The sequence below is a fragment of the Bidens hawaiensis genome, unplaced genomic scaffold (genome assembly GCF_021521415.1).
Source record: "Bidens hawaiensis isolate Kalapana, Puna unplaced genomic scaffold, B.hawaiensis_p1.1 tig00025021_1, whole genome shotgun sequence".
NCBI lineage: Eukaryota > Viridiplantae > Streptophyta > Magnoliopsida > Asterales > Asteraceae > Bidens > Bidens hawaiensis.
Window position 1 is genome coordinate 143,571 of NW_027493982.1, and position 22,160 is coordinate 165,730.

The 22,160-nt window shown below is 36.7% G+C and overlaps 3 protein-coding genes across 3 annotated transcripts; all 3 read right to left on the reverse strand.

Annotated features, from left to right (window-relative positions):
- Nucleotides 1-4,692: 4,692 nt before the first annotated feature.
- Nucleotides 4,693-5,406, reverse strand: LOC143570728 (putative FBD-associated F-box protein At5g56440). The gene is made up of 2 exons (XM_077056304.1): nt 5,400-5,406; nt 4,693-5,255 (listed from the first exon to the last, which is right to left on the reverse strand). Exons 1-2 carry the CDS (start codon nt 5,404-5,406, stop codon nt 4,693-4,695), a joined length of 570 nt encoding a protein of 189 aa, XP_076912419.1.
- Nucleotides 5,407-7,508: 2,102 nt separating this feature from the next.
- LOC143570703 (putative clathrin assembly protein At2g01600) lies at nt 7,509-14,538 on the reverse strand. The gene is made up of 14 exons (XM_077056288.1): nt 14,409-14,538; nt 14,240-14,309; nt 13,112-13,209; nt 12,368-12,506; nt 12,152-12,279; nt 11,267-11,359; nt 10,995-11,111; nt 10,831-10,896; nt 10,563-10,643; nt 10,053-10,133; nt 9,808-9,975; nt 9,660-9,735; nt 8,007-8,125; nt 7,509-7,775 (listed from the first exon to the last, which is right to left on the reverse strand). Exons 1-14 carry the CDS (start codon nt 14,496-14,498, stop codon nt 7,509-7,511), a joined length of 1,593 nt encoding a protein of 530 aa, XP_076912403.1. The 5' UTR covers nt 14,499-14,538.
- A 956-nt stretch (nt 14,539-15,494) lies between these two features.
- On the reverse strand, nt 15,495-21,720 carry LOC143570717 (uncharacterized). The gene is made up of 10 exons (XM_077056298.1): nt 21,247-21,720; nt 19,118-19,255; nt 18,808-18,996; nt 18,596-18,733; nt 17,895-18,016; nt 17,601-17,733; nt 17,378-17,507; nt 17,191-17,270; nt 16,255-16,389; nt 15,495-16,155 (listed from the first exon to the last, which is right to left on the reverse strand). The coding sequence occupies exons 1-10, from the start codon at nt 21,667-21,669 to the stop codon at nt 15,958-15,960; spliced, it is 1,686 nt and encodes a 561-aa protein (XP_076912413.1). The 5' UTR covers nt 21,670-21,720; the 3' UTR covers nt 15,495-15,957.
- Nucleotides 21,721-22,160: the final 440 nt, after the last annotated feature.

A 22,160-nucleotide genomic window follows, 5' to 3' on the forward strand; every position in this document is an offset into this window, starting at 1 on the left:
TGGTGCCAACGAATCCACCTTAAGATCAATTTCTGGTAACGGATAACAATCTTTGGGGCATGCTTTGTTCAAATCTTTGAAATCTATGCACATGCGCCATTGTTTGTCATTCTTCGGTACCATTACGGGATTTGCAACCCATGTTTGATATCTACTAACGCGTACGATGCCTGCGTCAAGGAGTTCCTTGACTTGGGTTCTACACGCGTTAGTTTGTTCAGGCCCCATTACTCTGCGCTTTTGTACGACTGGCGTAACAGCCGGATCGCACTTGAGCTTATGCTCCGCCTTACTTCGGGGTACACCAGTCATGTCAGCTGGTGCCCACGCAAAGATGTCAGCGTTTTTCTGCAGTAAGCGTTTGAGTAGGGTGCGGGTGGGATCAACGATTGTTGGTCCAATGGTAACGGCCTGGTCGGGGTATTTGCCATTGAAGGCCCATTTTTCCGGTTCGGTGATGGTTGGTTTAGCCATTTTCGGTTTGGGTTTAGATGAGACAGATGCGATGCATACCTGGGGAATGCCAGTGATCATCGCTACACCCTCAGCTGTTGGCCATCCCATCATGCCGTGGACTGAAGATACCACGGCGTTGAATCTTGCCATCCCGTCTCTTCCGAATAGGATGTCGTACGTGTGGTGTGGCTTTCTCATCACGACAAAATCCACGTCTTCTGTGCGTGAATGATTCCCATCGGTAAGAGTAACGGGGAAAGATAGGATACCCAGGGGGGTTTCTGTACTGCCGTCAAACCCTTCCATTGAAGCGTAGACCGTTTCCAAGCGTTCTTTGTCTTCATCATCCAGCTTGTCAAAGAACTGCCTGTACATCACTGTCGACGAAGCGCCGTTGTCAGCAAGAGTGCGGGAAGTGATGTAATGCCCCAGCTGGCTTTTGATGACGATGGGGCCTTCTTTGCTGGGGCCTCCTGGCACTCGCGGGAAGCGCACCTCAGCTTCCTTCCACGCGCATGGTTCTGTCACTCGTCTTTCTTCCTCTGACCTTGCCATGAACCATGTTGATGCTGATGTCGACGGGCTTTCGTCCGTTACCTCTGTACCGGTTGTCATTCCTTCCTCCCTTCTTGATTGATGCCACGAGATGTGCAAGTCTTCCATCCTTGACAAATGTCTCAACAATATCCTTCAAGGATGTGCACTCTTCAGTACCATGACCCTTTGTCCCGTGGAAATCACAGGATTTGCTTTGATCCGCATTAGGTTTCTGCCGGATCAATGGGGCTTTTGGCCATGGCAATTTTTCCGTGGCAAATATCTCCGTGACGCTCTTGGTGAGTGGCGTCCACCGGTGTTTTCGGTTTGAAGGGTGTGTGTTGTCCCTTCCGCCAACAAGAGGGCGAGAGCTGGATGAGGTGTCAAAGTTTACCCTTGACTGCCAAATACCTAGCCGCCTCTTTTTGTTCTGCCGGGCAGTCCTAACGTTGTTCTCCCTTGTCCTCTGTGTGTAGAGGTGTGTACTCTGGGGAAGATCTCTTCCCAGCTGCTTCTCCGTCTCGGCAAAGCGCTTGGCTGCCGTCATGATGGCATCCCATGTGGATGGCATGCCGTCCTTACCCGTCAATGTGCGGATAAGCTCTGGGTACTCGGCGCCCTGGATGAAAGCGGCGCGAACAAGATCTTCACTTATGTTGCCCAGACTCTGCTTCTTGGAGTTGAAGCGGGTGATGAAGTCTAGTAAAGATTCATCCTCCTCTCTCACGCAGTTGAGGATCGTCCACTGCTCTTCAGTGTACTTCCTCTGTTGGCTGAAGTGCTGGCTGAACTTGTTCTGAAAGTCCGCCCAGTCATATATGTGGTGGATCGGTAAACGATCGAACCATGCCCTGGCCGCTCCGACCAGAGTCATCTGGAACATGTAGCACCACGTGGGTTCCGTCCAGTTGCTGACGGTAGCCCCCGCAATGAACCTGTTCAAATGGTCGTCTGGGTCGGATAGACCATCATAAGTGCCAATGTTGGACATCTGTTTGGCACTTCTCGGGGCGATTGCTTCCGCAATGTCCCTTGCGAATTTTGACTTTCCTGCATTTGTAGCAGTTGGTCTAAAGGTTTTGGAGAAGTCACGCGGGTTTCTCTCCGCAGTTGGTTTAAAAGCTTCCCCAAAATTCCTTTTTGGTTGGACGTCCGTCTCCTTACGCTTCCCTTTCGCCTTATGGCGAGGGTTTGCGTCGGTATCGGACTCCCTCTCGTCGTCTGAGTACTCGCACTCACTGCTCATATTGAGGTGTTGGCGAGTACTGCCGAATTCGTCAGCCTGTTGGGCTGAACGCAAGCGTTCATCCAATTCGGCTTGGAATTCTCTTTGACGTGCCTCGGCCCACGCCTTCACTTGATCTAGTGTTTGGCGAGGGGCCCTTGTTCGTTTTTCCAACTGGGTGTCAGTGAACCCCAGTGGAATATTTACTGCACTTGCCCCGGCTTGGGTAGTCGGGGTAGTGTTCGTAAGATTTGTGTAACCGCCGGTGTTCCCCCCAGTTGCTGGGGTTGTGGTTACCGGGGTTTCTTGGTCGGTTACTGGCCTTTGGACCGGAGTAACGTTAACCATTTCTTCAGAAATTTTGAAAAAACTAAAATAGTTCTAGTTTTTGTCCCACGGATGGCGCCAATGAAGAAACACTAAGTGACCCGGTGCAGATTATAGATAATCTGGGGGTTAAGTAATGTTTCCCACGAGAATGAGGTCCAACAGAGACGGTTGTTCTTCAGGGGACCTGCAAAACAAACACCGTAAGCTCGTCACTGAGAAGGGGGATGTTCCTCCTTGTGACCACCCTCCGGCGTGAGAATCAGACTAGATTGCTCTGAATATAAGTGTATATTAAGAGATTGCTAGATAACTGGATAGCAGATGATCTTACCATTCCAAGATGTTGGAGTATTTATAGCCGAAGGTAGGTTTCCTAGAAGGTACAGCCGGCTGAATAGTATTCCTGTTCTACCAACAGTGGACTATGCACAAGCCATACTGGTTGGTGGATAGGTTACGGCCAACAGTAACAAAGTCGGCTGCACTATTCCACCAACTGTAGATTATGCACGTCCCACCTTCTGTGGATTATACGCAGGCCATGCTGGTTGGTGAATAGGTTACGGCCAACAGTAACACTATTCTACCAACTGTAGGCTGCGCACGCCCCTCAGTAAGAGTTGGTGAGTAGGCAGCGGCTAATAGTGACAAACAGTACTAGAGGGTGCTCCTCCTCGTACTGTTGTCGGTGAGCTGTCACCCTGTGATTGGCTCATGGGCTGTTCTGGTCAGATTGTCTGTCCTATCCATACCTTGGTAGGTATAGTACAAAAGATCTTTCAGAATCATACGGACTGGCTCATTTTGGCGGGATTGTTCCCGCCTTGCTCATTCCTTCATGTGACTACTGAAGTAGCTATTGTCTTGTGCGTGTAGCCCTGCTGTCTGCGGGTAGCCTTCCCTGATGGCTTGTATCCGCAACTGTGGGAACAGGCGGGGTACTTCACCATTGGGAGGCTTTCCCTGCGTGTACAGCTTGCGTACTGCGCGTAAGGTTCTCTGAGCATGGTGGGTCCTGCGGGAGCAGATAGCCTTTGCGCAGACGTCCCTGTTCAAGGTGAGTCTTGCGGGACCAACTGGGCTCTGCTGGGACCTACCTCTTCAGTAATAAATTAACTCGTGAAGTCTCTACCAAGATCATTTCATATTCAAGATTGAACTCACAACTAGACCGTCCATCTTGAGAAAGCTTATTAAGAAAAACACACAAATCAAGCTTAACTGGTCAACCGAATTTGAATTAGTCTTTCCCTTATTTATAGAACATACTTGTGACACATAATTGTAATTTATTTGTATCTCTTAAGAACTATCTTGTTAACATAAGTTTAGTTTCTAAGATTACGCAGAGGGATGTAGAGGTTTCGAGTTTTATGTGAGCATCTCTATATGATTTTAAGTTGGAAAACCCGATTTGTAATAAACTCGAATAGACATGAGGTTCAGTCTAACTATATACTTATATACTTAAAACTGATCAATTATTGAAAGTGTCTGGATGCATAATGCCATTTTGTTTGTGTAAACAATGATATAGAAAACCTCTAATAAAACTTAATACAAGGGCCTTTGTATTTTTTTTATACCTTTGGAGATAATATAAACATAAATTTAGAAAGCAAGTATTTGATCATGATGACTTAATAATAAGTATTATATATACAATAAATAAGAATAATTTTACATACTAATTAACTAGATAAAAAGAGAAAAACTATAGAAGTTACTCATTTAATTGAAGTCAACTCAAGCAACCCAACAATCAAAATGCAACCTCTTCACCAAACAAGGTGGAGGTGACTCGGGCTTATCCCATGGCGATTCGGGCTCACCCAAGTTAAATGAAAACAAACAATATTCAAAATCCATAACCGATTAACAAAATGCCGTGGTGCGGTAATAATTGAAATGTATGACACAACCAAACCGAACTATATATATGTTTGTATGCTTTACTATCTAGAGTGCAGTAGATTATGGAAGACGTTCAATGGAGCAAAATAATCAATTACAAATATTACAGAAAATTCTGATCAATTTTTTTATATCTGCATTACAAATCATGGTTAGTGGTTTATCTAGAAAAATGATACATATTTGACACAAACATACATAACTTAAAGAAAACTAATACCTATCCAACATTACGTTTTTGCCCAACAGCAAAACTTAATCGATTCCAATGCCGGAGAACCGCCTATAATCCGAAACAAGCTTTGATAGGCTTCTTGGTGAGCGGATGCATCTAACGATACCAAACTTTGAAGGTTTATCTCCAAGTTTTGTTCCAACAAATTTGGGGCCCACCTTGTCAACCTCAGTTTGAGTATTTTGACGGTTGGGCACGTGAAGAAGCTCGTGGGTAGCTCCAAAAAGTTCACTTGCAAGTCTAACTCGTTTATCCGCTTGCATATCCCGTCATGAACCCACGAAATTGGAAGGCTTGTTGGGCCATTAAAGGTGCGAAGCAGATACATGTGGACCTCGTCGAGTGAACAACCGTCTAGAGCTTCCATCACGCGGTCATGCAAATTTGATACCCACTCAACGGTATCAAATGGAGCCGCGTCATCAAGATGTACACTCCAAATGTGCTTCCAGCTGTGTTTCCAATTAGACGACAGCAAACAAGTTTGCACCGCAATTTGAATGGGAAGTAAAGATAACAGCTTGTAGCGCAGATTGAGAGGCAAAGCGCTAAGACGATCTGCACGTTAAATAAAAACTTATCAGAAATTATTAAACCTAATGTATCTAACTAATAAAATACTAAAACAGAAACAAAAAAGACAGAATATTTGCAATTTGCATAATCTAAAAGTTATCTTACCCAAACCTGATTATTGAGCACAATCCATTTCAATCAGAACCCGATTAGAATATAAACCAAAAACCGAACCAGAATATGTGCATAAAGCTACAGTAATAGTTTTGTATGTGCATATTCAGCCCAGCTGAATTTAAAAGCTTGCAAAGTCAGTCCCTATAGTGTGTATCTTCCATGTCTCAACTTTCTTATTATTTTTTTAAGTTATAGGTTTAAACTAGAAAGTAACATTATAATAATATATATTAAACTTAAATGGTATTAGCTTAGATTAATAATTTGAAAAAACTCTGATTTTTAATTAATTGTTCTTGATCTTTGTTTGAATGCTTATAGCATTTCTAGCTTCATAACAACTCTTCATATATTGGTTTGTTCGTCATTAATTTGCATTTTCATTTTAATGTTTTTATGCTACAACTTCGTAATTTTTCTTACAACTTACGTCGGTTAATTCTTAGGAAAAAAAATTCTAAATACGCAATTGTGATTGATAGTTTTTTCTCTCGATATTTCATTATAATTATTATTGAAAATGGAGTTGTATTCGATATAAAACATTTTTTAAACATCATGAACTATATATATCGAGTGTCGGTGCCTGACGAATCAAATCGAACATGTTGTTATACTAGGCATATCACGACCTTATTTTTTGGTTTTTCTAGGCATATTGATACTGGTGTCGGTATTAATGAAACCGGTACCGTCATGTAAAACATGTTTCGAATTTCTACTAGGCATATCACGACCTTTTTTTTGGTTTTTCTTTGTAAGTTGTTATACCGGGTGTCGATGTCATACATGTAGTCATGTAACGTAACGAATCAAACCGATATCGATCAATGTCCGCGGCCTAGCGCGGGAAGCAAGCATGTTACAAAAAGACCTTAGGACCATATGACCCTAAGAACTTGTTTGGGCAAGAGAATACGAGAAACTTATCGGTTTATTATGTTAATAAATAACTATATTAATATCAATTTGGTAGAAATATTTTATGAAAACAACAAGAATCACTCGCACAAAGTTTATGGTTTGGTTCACATTTTACACATTCAAATCTAAGTTTTAAAGGTTGCGTTCACAAAAAGTCTATGATTTGGTTCACATTTAACATATGAGAATGTAACACAAAGAATGTGTTTAAATTTTCTGTTAAAGCACAAAAATACAACATAAAGAGTACGTTTTGTTTTTTTGTTAAAGCATAAAAATATAACATAAAAAGTACGTCCGTTAAATCACAAAAATAAAACAAAAAAGTAATTACTTTTTTTTTTGTTAAAACACAAAAATACAGCATAAAAAGTGCTTGTTGTCTATGGGAAATTTTACAAATATCTAAAATATCATATATGACAACGCAAAACTGAAAATACATCATATATACCCTTACAAGTATTAAAATATCATATATATATCCTTACAAGTATTAAAAATATCATATATACCCACACAAAACAGAAAATATATCATATATGTTATTACAAAGTTATTAATATATTATATATTATAAACCCAGTTCAACAAAAATAATTTAAAAAATCACCATATTGCATTGGTTCGATTAGACGAGATAAAAGGTTTACAATGTAGACCATTCGATGCGATAAACCTTAAAACGTTTGCAATTTTGAAGAAGTTACGAGAGACAATTTGGTCTCGTAAAAAATGAGAAAGGTCGATTAAAATTAAAATAATAACATGGGGTATAAACACATTATGTAATGGTAAGGGGTATAATGGTCTATTCGTTAAATATTTTTGACATATATGAAAATGAAAATAAAAGAAAAATAACGGTAAAATGGTGATTCATTAAAGTGCTATTAATGAACCGTATATGCGACACTTAAACTATTTAGTATGGACATATATGATATTTTAATTTTATATAGATATATATGATATTTCTAATGTTTGTAAGAGTACATATGAAACTAATCATTTTGTCTATTATATCCCCTTGAGGAAACAAGAAGTACATTTCAAGTTTTGACAACCAAAACATTATGTTTCCCAAATATAATAAAATAAAGACAAGAGCAAGCACTTACAAAAAGACCTTTGGACCATATGAGCCTAAGTAACAAAAAAAAATGTAACCCACAATGATGTGTACATGTTTCATCATAATAAACCCGTCTCAAACTGGTTAGCGGGTTGAGTATGAGTACTGTCGACCGGGAACGTGCTAAACCCTGAATCGATAAAAGGGTTCTGATTATGTTGCGTTTGGGATAGACCAAAGGGGTTAGCCGTTTGAGGATTAGCTACAAACGGTCCACTCACTTCAAACGGGTTGGGTGCTGGTGACCCGTACACGGGCTGCTGGGCTGCTTTGTATGCGCCTTCATCGTACAAATTGTTGAGCGTCAGCGAGTCCAATCCGCCACCCTGTCCATACATTGTTTATCATATAAAATATGTGTTTATAAGTTTTTATAAAAATGTATTCATTTTTAAGTCACAAGAAACTCATTTTAAATACGCGTCACTTATCCTTATATCTAATGTATCGCGTCTATAGAATATCCAATGATGTGTATACTTTTAATATTATGTATGTTACTAATTCGGTTATAATGAATAAGGTACAATAACTAATAAACGTGTCGCATTGTTTACCAATTGTCTTTCTTGAAACGAAGAAATGTCGGTGCTCGGGGTAGTGACTAGTGCAAGTTCCCATCCGGTTAAATCAATGTCTTTTGCTTGAACACCAGCAGAACCATTTGATGTTGCATCTACAAAATGATAATAGTTCTTTTTGTCTATACATTTAGTGTGTAAAATTGCTTACAGAAGTTATATGATTTCATTAATAACATCTATCTTTTTAAAAAGGAATATTAGTTTTAAATAGGTGTATCGGTTTTTATTAATCCCAACTATCGCATTTTGGTCGCTGCTGGTCCCAACTAACGAATTGGCTGCTGACGGTCCCAACTTTTAACGTGTTTGTTCCCAACGGTCCGCGACTAACAAAATCCTAACGTCGTTGGTTGCAGGTCGCCGGGAAAACGTTTTTGGCCAGAAAGCTCACATTTTTTTCCGGAAAACTCAACGTTTTCGTCCAAAACATCTTTGTAACTTTGTATCAGACCTTTAAGAACCTTTTTCTAGTAAAAAAGCCCTAATTATTGAGGTCGCCGGAACCCTAAAACCATCGTTGGAATCAGTTGGTGGTGCTCAAGAGGTGGTGGTTGGTTGGTGGTGGTGGTGGCGGTGTTCATGTGGTGTTTTCCGGAAAAAAAATGTGACTTTTCTGCCATAGACGTTTTTCTGGCGACCTGCAACTAACGGCGTTAGGACCCTGTTAGTCGCGAACCGTTGGGAAACACGTTAAAAGCTGGGACCGTCAGCAGCTAATTCGTTAGTTGGGACCGGCAACGACTAAAAGACGGTGGTTGGGATTATTAAAAACCAATATACCTTTTAAATAATCCCAACTATGTTGGCAAATAATAGTACACTTTAAAAGTTGGGACCGTCAGTAGCTAATTCGTTAGTTGGGACCGGCAACGACTAAAAGACGATAGTTGGGATTATTAAAAACCAATATACCTTTTAAATAATCCCAACTATGTTGGCAAATAATAATACACGTTAAAAGTTGGGACCGTCAGCAGCTAATTCGTTAGTTGGGACCGGCAACGACTAAAAGACGATAGTTGGGATTATTAAAAACCAATATACCTTTTAAATTATCCCAACTATGTTGGCAAATAATAGTATCAACTTCACTCTTGGCTGGTGGCGGTCTCAACTAAAGGTGTATCTTTTACCAACGATCCGCGACTAACAGAGTTAACCATCCGTTAGTCTATGCTTACGTGGCACACCTAATTGTCAATAACCATCTATGTGGCAATAATCATCTGTTTCTTTTTTAAAAACTGGTTTTAAATAATACTAGCTACGTCCTATTGACAAATAACAATCCCCAACTAAAGGTGTATTTTTTTCCAACGGTCCGCTAGGCGTGCCATGCACGTAAGCAACAGACTAACGGAATTAACCATCCGTTAGTTGCGAACCTTTGGAAAACAATACACCTTTAGTTGGGACCGTCACCAGCCACGTGTAAAGTTGGGACCGTTATTTGCTTTTAAAAAACTAATCTAGGATGCATAACTTTAGATGACTTTCAACCTGTTAGATCCATTTTCATTTTAGCTAAAATTTCAAATTTCACCGGTTTAATGGCCACCTCTAATTTCAAGTTATCTAACAAAAGAAAACATAAATCACTACTCGTTAGAAAAAAAAAATGGTTACCAGTTTGAACTATGGCGAGTGCCAACGCATTGCTATCCTCAACTAACGACGCGCTTGGTGCATTGAAAGTTAACCCCTAAATGTTAAACTTTATATAATACACAAATTTAGACAGTTGGTATAAATAAAATCAGATTTTGACAATTACCAGTAGATCATCAGGCTCGTGGCTGTTAAAAGTTGGCGGAGTAGGTGCGGGGTCAGGGGTAGGATTGTCATTTGACACAACAATATTATCAATGGGCACAGGTTCAGTTTCAACAGGTGAAGTTGCATCTTCTGGTTTATAAGTCAGCATAAGCCTTTTGGGATATTCCTACAAGCGAAAAATATTATGAAAAAAAACCGAAATAAAATAATTTTTTTTTGGTTTAATAGTAAATTTATACTCACCAATGTGTCTGTTGGGACGGGCACCATCCGTGGTGCTTCGCTTATATACTCCTCCATTGTCACTAGAAAAGATTGTGGAGGCTGCAAAAGTTTAAAATATCAATAATACTCCCAACCTTAGTATATATTTTATAGAACTCTAAAAAAGTTAAGAACTCTTAACAACCGAACATTTTAATTTTTTTTATATATTAACATTATTTAAATATTTTATATATAATTTTTTTATTGCATATATTAATCACTACTTTACATATGTGTAAAATTTATGAACTAACAAATTTACACGTGTAAAAAAACATAGATATGTATAAAAACTAATTTTCAAATTTGTAATCGTATATATAGATATGAAAAATGATAAAACTAAACTCAAATAACATTAACATACAAAAATATTTATAAAAAAGGTTAGTTTTCAACGGTTCCTTCAAGTTCTTAAATAATTTAAGAGTTCTATAATGATACTCATCCTATATATATATATATATATGGGTAATATTAACTTACCTCTCTAAGCACAGGAAACTGAAAGTTTCTAGCGAGTTGCAGTCGTTTACAGATTTCATAGAAGTCGGAAAGACTTTCAGCCTGCAGAAAATTTTATTATATAGCTATGAATGGGCAGATTTCGGTTATATTTTAACGGGTCAAAATCATAATATAAAAAAAAGTTAGCTTAAAATGAAACGGATCAAAACTTGCCCATGATGTATATTTAATATCTTGAATATACAATGAAGATTTGTAAACAAAAATTTATGATACAAGATGTTACCTGGTTACTGGCTCGTTTATATATATCCAACGCTTTTATGGCTTCATGTCTTGGCATTTCAAAAAACTGACATGGTGAACGATTGATCGTTGGTTATTTATGAATAAAAATAAAGGTGCAACAGCAGTATCATGCTTTTTAATGTAAATAATAATACTAATCACCTTATCGACGAGATTTATAATTCCATCGTTTATTGCACAATAAATTTTGAAGCTCTCTTTGAGTGCCAACGCTAGCGCGTATTGTACAACATAATTACCCACTGCTCCTCCTTCAGGCTGCAAAAAAAAAAAAAAAAAAAAAAAACTTGCATATTATTATAGTGATATACTGTTTTTGTGATCACATTTCATACATTAGTTATTTATAGTAAGTTTTAATAAACAAAAAAAAAATCAGTTGTAACTTTTATGTAACAGATAAGATAACAGACCCTGCATGCCATAAGACGGTTTAATAACTGTTGTAACGAAGGCAACTGCTCCAATAGTTTTTCGCTATCCAAATCGCGTGTTCTGCTATAACCCTGAAAATTATAAGTAAACATGTTTTAGATAACAATTTAGGGGTGTGCATGGTGCGGTTCGGTGCAGTTTTGGGCTAAAACGAACCGAAAACCAAACTTTCGGTTTTGTGATTTTTCAAAACCGTTCGGTTTCGGTTTTTTTGGTTTTCGGTTTTCGATTTTTGGGTTCAACTCGGTTTTTTCCGGTTTTTCTACTCGTATTTTGGGCCAAAAAAGTTTGACCCAAGATATTGAACTGGGCTTAATATGTATATAAATTTTTTAAAATAATGATTAACAAAATATCGTTTATTTGTGCATAGAATACTAAGAGCTAAAAAAATGCCTACATTCAAAATTATAAATAAAATGTCATAAATTCAATAGCAAACGTTAAATTTAAAAAAATATTCGTGTGGATAAGACATAAACAATTCAACCAAAAAGTAATTCAACATAAACGATGCACATTTAATAGAGTAATATTATTTGTTATTATTATTATTATTAATCACATGAAGAATTAAACAAATAGTTATAGGTCGGTTCGGTTTTAATGATTAAGGTTTGGTTCGGTTATTACCGTTTTTTCAGTTATTCACTAAACACATAACCGCACCAAAACCAATATTGCGGTTTTTAATAAAACTCAAAACCGAACCGTCAGTTTCTAATCAAAATAAAGTTAATATATATATATATATAATATATTTGTTGTTGGATATGCATTTGTTTACAACTGCAACATACATTCACAAAAGCTATATAAAATCATAATCAAATCTTGTATAAACACTAAGTCACTAAGCATACCTTATCTTCACCTTTAACAGATTTAGGGATGTTCTCGGATTCAATATCATATTTCAAAACTTTAAAGCATTCGAGTCGCTCCTCTAAGAACAGTCCATACGTACGAACCCATGCAGAACAATCCCAAGCTACAAAACACATAAAAAGTTTATAAAACCATAAGTTTTTATAACATTTAAAGCAACATAATATGATCATAAATAAATAGGATTTAACCAATTGGACTCGAATCATCTTTAAAAGTAGATAACTGCAAAACGCGCCCTCGTTGTTGGAAATTCATGAGTTCGTCCCGGAAAGTAGGATCGCCTTCTCTTAATACTTGATGGATAACTATCAGTGTCTTCAATGCCACCTGATAATATTATTACTATCAGATTTAGTCCCAGGTTCACACAACCGAACCAAACCGAACAAGGCCTTGTTCATGACTTCATGTTCATCCGTTAAGCTTTTATTGGACAAACGAACGGTTCATGAACATGTAACTGAACAAAATTTAAATTTCTTGTGTCGTGTCTGTTCATTAAGAAATTGAACTTGTTTGTGAACGGTTCACGGACACAAATGAACATAAACAGTGTTTTATTTGATTTGGCTAACCGAGAATGTACCAAGTTTTTGCTGGTGTTTTATTTACATTCATATTCATATGTTAATTTTACATCCTTATTTTTGTTTTATAGTTAATAATTTTCCTTAAATCTATAATATAAGTTAAAAAAAGGTCCATTAAAAAATAATAACTTTTAATGTACAAAACAATGAAACATAAACAGACATAAATGAACGCATTATTAAACGTTCACGAATATGGACTCTGTTCATGTTCGATCATTTAGTTAATCGAACGAAATTCCCTGTTCATGTTCGTTCATATATTAAACAAACTTCCCGTCAAACAGTTCACGTACAGTTTTCCTAATAAACCCTAAATTAAGCATTATACGTTAACAGTACCGTCCAATTGCGAGTTTTCGCTAATCTTCTTGTCAGAGCATGTAAACTGTACTGCACATCTGCTCGAGGTCGAATCGCAGAGGTAGCAACCAGTATTTCTACAATAAACACATGCATTTAAAGGTAGTGCATGAAACCGAAACAACTGATCCGAAACTGTAAAAACCGATAAAACCAAACCAAAATAACCGAACCGAAACGAAAAATGATGGTTTGGTTTTATGTATTTGTAAAAACCGAACTCTTGGTTTGGTTTCGGTTTTGCGCGTAGTTAAAACCGAAAAACCTGAACCGAACGGTTTTCAAAAACTAAAAAACCGACATTTTGGCTTTTGGTTTGATTTCTCCCAAAACCGAACCGAACCTAAACCAAAAACCGAACGGTTTTCAAAAACTAAAAAACTGACATTTTGGCTTTTGGTTCGGTTTTCGCCAAAAACCAAAAATTCGAATAAACTGAATTGTTTTTAAAAACTAAAATACCGACATTTTGGCTTTGGTTCGGTTTATGCCCAAATCCGAACCCCACCCAAACCAAAAACCATACGGTTTTCAAAAACTAAAAAACTGACATTTTGGCCTTTGACTCGTTTTTCGCCCAAAACCGAAAAACGGAAACTGAATGATTTTCAAATCTAAAAGGCCAACATTTCGGTTTTGTGTGTAATTAAAACCTAAAAACCCAAACCAAAGGGTTTTCAAAAACTAAAAAACCGACAATTCGGTTTTGGTTTGATCTCGCCCAAATCATAACCAAATCTAAACCAAAAACGAACGGCTTTTATAACTAAAAAATCGACATTTTGGCTTTTGGTTGGGTTTTTACCCAAACCCAAACCAAAAACCAAAATAACCGTTTTTAGAAACTAAAAAATCAACATTTTCGGCTTTTGGTTCGGTTTTCGCCCAAAATCAAACCGAACCCAATCCAAATCAAAATAACTGAAACCGGGCGGCTTTCAAAAACTGAATTCCGACATTTCAGTTTTTGGTTCGGTTTTCGCCCAAACCAAAAACCAAAACTGAACGGTTTTCAAAATCTAAAAAACTGACATTTCAGTTTTTGGTTCAGTTTTCACCTAAAACCGAACCGACCCATACAAACCCCAAAGTAACATAAAAACTTACTTCTAATATGTCTCTCTTTGGGTGGACACTCAACATGATTTGTAGCTTTAACAATTGCCACATCAACTTCCTAATAATAATAATAATATTAACAACAACAGCATATATATAAACTTAATCCACACATGAATCACACACAACTTAAACAAAGAATATTTAACAAACCAACCTTATAATCACTATTAACACGCGCTAATCCGACTTTAGTTTGATCCTTGAGAGCACCACACGCTCTTCGCCACGTCAGCATCGCCGCCATTGATCTATAATAATGTGTGTTTGTGTGTTTGATATGTGTTACAATATGATGTTAGGAGTTTGCTTCTATGTTAGTCTAAAGAATATGAAAGTAGATAAACTGTATTTCAAAAGTGGTTGTTACAACTGCTTTTTATTATTATTATGAAATGTTTTTATTTTGTTTTTAATATTTGGTAGGTTTTGTGGGCCCAGATTGGTGCCCTGTCATCAAGTAGTGGTCCTACCTGTCTTACTTTTTTTGAGAGCAAAGATTCAAAACACCAAATGGTTGAGGTTTCGGTATTTTCAACAAAAGTCAAACCGGGTCGGGTAAAACTGGTTCCGGGTATAATTGGGTATTTGACCAGGTATTCTGTGTTATTTCGGGTTTCAAGTAGGATCGGTCGGTTTTGACCGGGTAAAGGTAGAACCATAGTCATATAGTTGGTGTTAGTCTTATGCAGTGTTTTGAAACCCGGTCCGACCGGGACCCGATCTTTGAACCGGGCCGGGTCAGGGTATTTGGGTCGTTTTCTAAAAACCCGGTCAAGTTTGGCGAGTGGCGGTCGGCCCGGACCTGGCTACCCGGCCCTCTTTATTGATCAAATATAAATCATCTATATTCGAAAACGATGTATAAAACATAAATAAACATTAAAGTTTGTTATTATTATTATTTTTTATATGTATATGAATTATATATATATAAAAATATATATTTAAATTATTTATGACGTCATCCGGATTTGAAAACCGTTCCACCCTCCCGGGTCGGTCGACTTATTATTATTATCTTTTATATGTATATGAATTATATATATATAAAAATATATATTTAAATTATTTATGACGTCATCCGGATTTGAAAACCGTTCCACCCTCCCGGGTCGGTCGACGTCCAGGCCAGGTCTGAAAACATTGGTCTTATGTATGTAATTAACAATCTTTGAGATTGCATGAACAAGCAGAAGATCTCCCAAAGGTTCGGTATATCCACTATGACAACGATTACTCAATCAACGATAGAGATGCCGCGTCTCTAAACAATGAATTAGTTGATAAAGCGAGACATCTCACCACTCGCACTAGTTGATCGAGGCATTACAAACCCCTCTTTGTACAAGTTTACATATCAACATTCGAGTGTGCGCGTGGTGTTTGTAGATCTCACACGACTCGATTAAGCAAAACCATAACAAACATAGCAACAAATCAACAATGACAGACGTAAAATTAAATAACTATCTATACTCATAGCCCCGGTAATAAAATCTCACGAACATCGCTTCGCGATAAGTTTAAACTACATTTAGTTTATAGATAAAAAAAGATAAATAATAAGTAACTCACTCACTCTCACTCTTATATAACTTTATTATTAAAGGGCAATTTCGACTTTTCCTGCTTAACTGATACTGTGTACGTTAATTATCATCGTCTTATTAAACGAACTTCTGAATATTTATAACTTCAGACAACTAGTTCCAATCCAACGACTCCAAGGCGTTCAGAGCTAGGAACGTGGCCCCCACACCAAATGCCACAACGAGGAGCACTGTAGCTTTGGCACACCCCCACCCGCGCGACTGTCTTCCTGATAACACCTTACAGTATTTATCCGCTTCCTTGTAGAGCGCTTGATCACCTGTTTTATCTTCTCTTATCGCCTTCTCATTCTAAAAAAAATAATAACAATAAATTAAATGAGACCAGATTTGTTTAGTTTGGTAAAACTATAACGACCCGACCCGACCCGTCCCGTTTTGACAGCATACCTTTCTCTTTAAACTTTTGAGAGTTTGAGTAAAGGCTTCAAGAAAAGACTGATTTTGAGATAATTCCTTCCATTGCTCATTAAGTCTTTTCAAAATAATAATGCTTGCTTCAAGATTATCCGAATAGACCGTATCCTGCACATAATCATATTTAACGATTAATGATATCTATATTAGTTTTGCCACTTGTCACTCCTACATTAAACCTCACCCATTTTAACAAATTTATAATAGTAAAATAATAGTGTAGGGGTATGGTACTAAACCTGGCTTACGACCTTAATTTATTATGACTGGCTTATTTTATTATATGGACTAATACAATATTATTGGGCTGAGGGGGTTTTGTGGAGGTAACCCTAACTGGGCTAGGCCCATTAGGGTACCATGATGGTGGCCATGAGGCTCCCTATATAAGGAGGTCTCCACCTCCTTATTAAGGGTTGGTTGTTCTCAATAAGAGCCACCACCATAACCATTTTTGTGTCTGTAAACAAGAGATCCTTGAGATTTCTTAGCAGTCACCTCCACACCCCCAAAAACCATTGCAGATCTTAAGCTACCGGAGAAGAAGATCGAGTCGTGGTTCGTTCATCTCGAAGACCGGGAACATCGTCATGGATCAGGTCAGATTCATTTCATGTTTCTACAAATAGTTACCATTCTTAAAATTTATGCTTCAAAATTTGTTAATTTAATATTTACTTCATATATTTTTTTCCAAACATTTGATAATTATAATTATCTTTTACTTTAAAATTGTTTTAAAGACTATTGTACAACGACTGTATTATAGTGTTTAACAGGCTTATTATTTCTTGTATACTGATTATTTATTAAATATTGTATTTTCAATAACTACTCGTGTAGTACACGGGCCTCAAACTAGTTTATTATATATTTAATATATTTCAATGAAAAAAAATTGAAACTCACCCATTGTTTGCAACTATCGGGATTTTGAGTTAAGCACCAAATAAAAATATTAGATGCTTCATCGGATAGCTCAGGGATACCTGCGATCGCCATAAAAAAAATAAAAAATAAAAATCAAGAAATTAACATTTGATAATAATTTCTTCAACTTGGAAGATTGATTAATTTATTTATTAAATAAATGTACCTTCTCCGGAAGCTTTTAAAGAAATATTAATAAATTGTTGATAGACTTGTTTCATGGCTTTGCTTCCAGGGGTACCAGCAAGAGCCACTTTTTTTAGTGTAGGATACACTGCTTCAAATCTTTCGGTTGACTGTACGATAATAATCCGAAAACTCTAATTAAAAACAATTCGAATATATATAATGCCTAGTAAATGACCAATATAGCCTTACAGAAGTCCCACCTTGATACGAGCTGACGATGAAGGGAATGTGGTTGTCAATAGCAAGTCGAGCGCTGTTGGTGGCACTAAACGCTCACCCTTTCGCACAGCACCGTTCACTAAAATAGTTTGCGCCTTTGGGGCAGAGAGTAACCTATGAACACACAAAAAAATATATAAATAAATAATTAAAAGAGGGTTAAACGTCACCAATCGTTTATTCAAACGCTTATAATGTTATAAATAATTTTAACTAAAAGAAAGTATCTTATGACATATTTTATACGGTGAGATAATAGTAAAGAAGAAAAAAACCTTTCCACTAATTGCAATATTAGATCTCGAGTTTGTGGATTAGAGCCCGATTTGGTCCCAACAATAGGCAATATCAAACGGGACCACAAGTACAACCCGACCGCCAGGTCCCCTTGCGAAGCCTGCACATTTAAACTCCTTATGATCAATATATAATCTAGGGGTGTGCAAGAAGCCGAAAAAACAGATCCAAAACCGAAAAAACCGAACCGAAACAAAAACCGACGGTTTGGTTTTATGTTTTTGTAAAAACCGCACTAACGGTTCGGTTTTGGTTTTGCATGTAATAAAAAAACCGAAAAAACCGAACCGAACCGTATTCCTAAATTTTTATGTTTTATATTTTATATTAAGTAATTTATAAGAATTTAATAAATATGTAACTTCAATATTTTTTATTAAATGTATAATAGTCTATTATTTTACAATTAACAAAATTATTTATACCTAAATTCATTATTTTTTGCTAACTTGTTTTTCGGCCTAAAATTTCAAGCTCAAATGGCAAAAACCGTAAAAACCAAAACCGAACCGAAACCAAAACCGAACGGTTTCAAAACTCCAAAAACCGAAGTTTTGGATTTCGGTTTGGTTTTAGCCAAAAACCGCACACCCCTAATATAATCCTTTATGGAAGTATGGAACCAGAAAAAAAATATATTGTTTGCTCATAAACAGTTAACGGGACCGAGTCAACTCACTTGGGTTACCATCCACACAATCACCGGAAGCTTGTCTTGTGCATTTTGCTTTAACGTTTCTTTTAGATTTGGCAGTATGGTAATTAACGCATCAGGTTTCTTTCGTAACACCATTGCTAGTACTACAAACAGGCCGACCTGCTCAAACAATTAATATGAATAAAATCGTTGATGACGAACAAACAACAACCAAAAGATTTCATTAATCTTACTTGAGATTTTGATGATGTCTTTTGGGCACCTTTCTTGGAACCCTTCGGACCGCCTAGTTGGCTTTCAAGGTCGGTAAGAACGCTGTCTAAAGACCAAACGAGAAAAGAATGAAGCGCTTCCATTGATCTTTTGTTAATCCAGTCAACCGATGTTTTGTAAACAGCCTCGGAAATATGCGATACAGGATTCTGCACTTAAAAAAAATTATCAGACGAGTTCAAATTTGTATAATGGATTAGTATACAATACAATACTATCACAGGCACTATAAGTTGAAATTATTTTAACTTCTACTAGACGAAAACTTACATCAGCAATCTTGGCAACAGGGGATTCTCTAAACAACTTCACCCAAGGAAACTGTGAAGCGGTCACGTTAGAGAATGCGCGTCCAAAGTAGTCAGCAAACCTCATCATTTGTATATCTTGTTGTTCCTCAAATGAAGTCTATAAACAAAAATACACAAGTTATAAACATTATGGGGAGAGCTAGTTAACGCACAAAGCAATTTATTTGTTCTGTTATTTACATCTTCGCCACTGCGTGTGTGTGTGTTTTCGTTTGATTAGTGCACTTTGCAGGATAACTTTATTTGTATTTGAACCTTACATTAATTTTTCAACCAATAATCAAATAAATATAAAGCTATGCTTACATGTGCCTATTTAGTTTCAATTCTATATACTATTGTGCGAGAATTAGGCCTGTAAACGAACCAAATGAACACGAACGGGGCACGTTCGTGTTCGTTCATTGCACTTTAACCAAACACAAACATATAATCAAACAAATATTTTTTCATGTTCATTTATCAATTAATGGGCATGTTCGTGTTCGTTCATGTCCGTTCGTTTCAAACCTAAACAACAAGCCTACTACACCATGATTGTATATTATATAACACACACACATATGCTTATATTTATACAAAAACAACTACTTATGTATTTATTAAAAATTAAACGAACAAACATAAATAAAAGAACTAACATAAACGGATGTTTATAAACATAAATGAACAATTAAAACGTGTATTCATATTCATTCGTTTAACTAAATGAACATTTGTTCATGTTCATCCATTAAATGAACAACAAATTCTTGTTCATGTCCGTTTGTTTAACTAAATAAACAACAAATTTTGTTCAAGTTCGTTCGTTTAACTAAATGAACAACGAATTTTTTTTCATGTTCGTTCGTTTATTAGTGAGAATAAAACTGTGTACTTATTAGCAAGAATTTTCATCCTAAAGCTATTAATTATTAACAAACCATATTAAACTATAACCATATTAGCAAGAATTATCATCCTGTAGCTATAAATTTTTAACAAATAAGTTCACTTACAGTCACACCCGAAAACCCATAACCCAAATTTTTTTTGGCCCAAAAAATACTGGGCCAATTAGCAAAATCGAAAACCTAATCCAAAACCGAATTAAACCCGAAAACCCAAAAAATCGAAACCAAATGGTTTTGAAAAAACAAAAAACCGAAACTTCGGTGTGTGTACTTAATCTATAACCATATTAGCAAGAATTTTCATCCTAAAGCTATAAACTTTTAGCAAATCATAACAACATCAAATTGAATAACGGCATAAACAACATATACACGTCAAATTGAAAAATGTGTGCTTAAATGTTTCTATTTAGTTGCAACTCTATATCCTATCATGCGACAATAAAACTACGTGCTTTATCTATACCCATAATTTCAATAATTTTCATCCTACATCCATAGTTGTAAAAATCCCAACTTGGTGCCGATGAACCCCGATTCATCAGTAGTCCCCACCCCACCACCCGCCTACTGATATAAATTTTTAACAACATAACATCATGAGGATAAAACTATGAACTTAATCTTTAACCATAGTTGTAAAAATCCCAACTTGGCACCAATTAATCCCGATTAATCACTAGTCCCCACCCCACCACCCGACTACTAATATAAATTTTTAAGGCTATGTGTAGTAAAGGGGCTACAAAATGAGACGTTTTGTGTCATGTGGCGCCCAATCATCAAAATGTGGGTTTTTGTTTTAGGGGTGTAGAGGTGTTGTAGCCGCTATATATGTGTGTGTATGTATATATATATATCACACATTTGAATATAATAATAACAATAAAAGAATAGAAAGAATGAGCGACAAATATTCCCCCCCCCCCAAAAAAAATCGCCCCTTTGTAGCCTGGGGGTGGTGTTCACCAAAGATTTCGCCCCTCAAATTCGCCCACTACACTATGTACTTAATCTTTAACCATAGTTGTAACTAAAAATCCCAACTTGGCGCCAATTAATCCCAATTAATCACCCGTCTCCACCCCACCGCCCGACTACTAATATTAATAAAAACTTGTAACAAATAACATCTATAGAACATCAAATTTAACAAACAAACAAACAAACATATACACAATAATAATTCACTCACAGTCACATCCACCAAAAACCCAGCCAATTCATCCGCATCCACATTAGCTGCGGCTTCCGCAACCGAAACCTTAACCTTCTTCACTTTCTTCTTCTTCTTCTTCTCAACAACCTCATTAACCACACCTACACTACTCTCAACAACCTCTTCATCATCACTACCATCATAACCCGTTTTCTTCTTCGGATCCAAATCCGGATCCGGGTCATCCACTGCCAACCGTTTAGCAGCTTCTAACACCTTCCTTCGCTCCTCCGATTGCTTCTCAATAGCAGTAAACACATTATTATTATTATTATTATTGGTGGGTCCGTTGGAAACAAGCTGATGTTGCTTGTTACGGTTGTTGTGCTTCTTGTAAGTAACTGTTTGCCATTCGTTGTTGTTGTCTTGTTCGGTTGGATTGGTGGGTTCGAACTCCATGGATGGATGGATCAAGAGATTGAGATCTGGATGAAAACAGTTTGTAGGTGAATATTATTATTATTTATTATTATAAGAGTCAAAGTAGGTGAGACGAGGTTGGTTTGGATCGGAGTGAACAAGACAAAGAGTTGAATATTATTATTATTATTATTATTATTATTATTATTATTATAACACAAGACAAGATGGAATGGAATGGAATGGAATGGAATGGAATGGAATGGATTAGAAGACTCGAATCAACTTTTTATTTATAAAACTTTATTATTATGTAACATATTTATACTATGGGGTGATTTGTTTCCTAGTTTAACTAGGACTCAGACTACTAATTACTAGTACATTTTAAACATTATCTTTAGTTCCTTGTTACTGAAGGTGTATAAACTGGTTTAAAACTCAAAACCGGTTTGGCTTAAAACAAGTTTGCTTTGGTCAACAAAAGTCAAAATTGGTTTATGATCGTTTTCGGTTCGGGTTGAAACCAG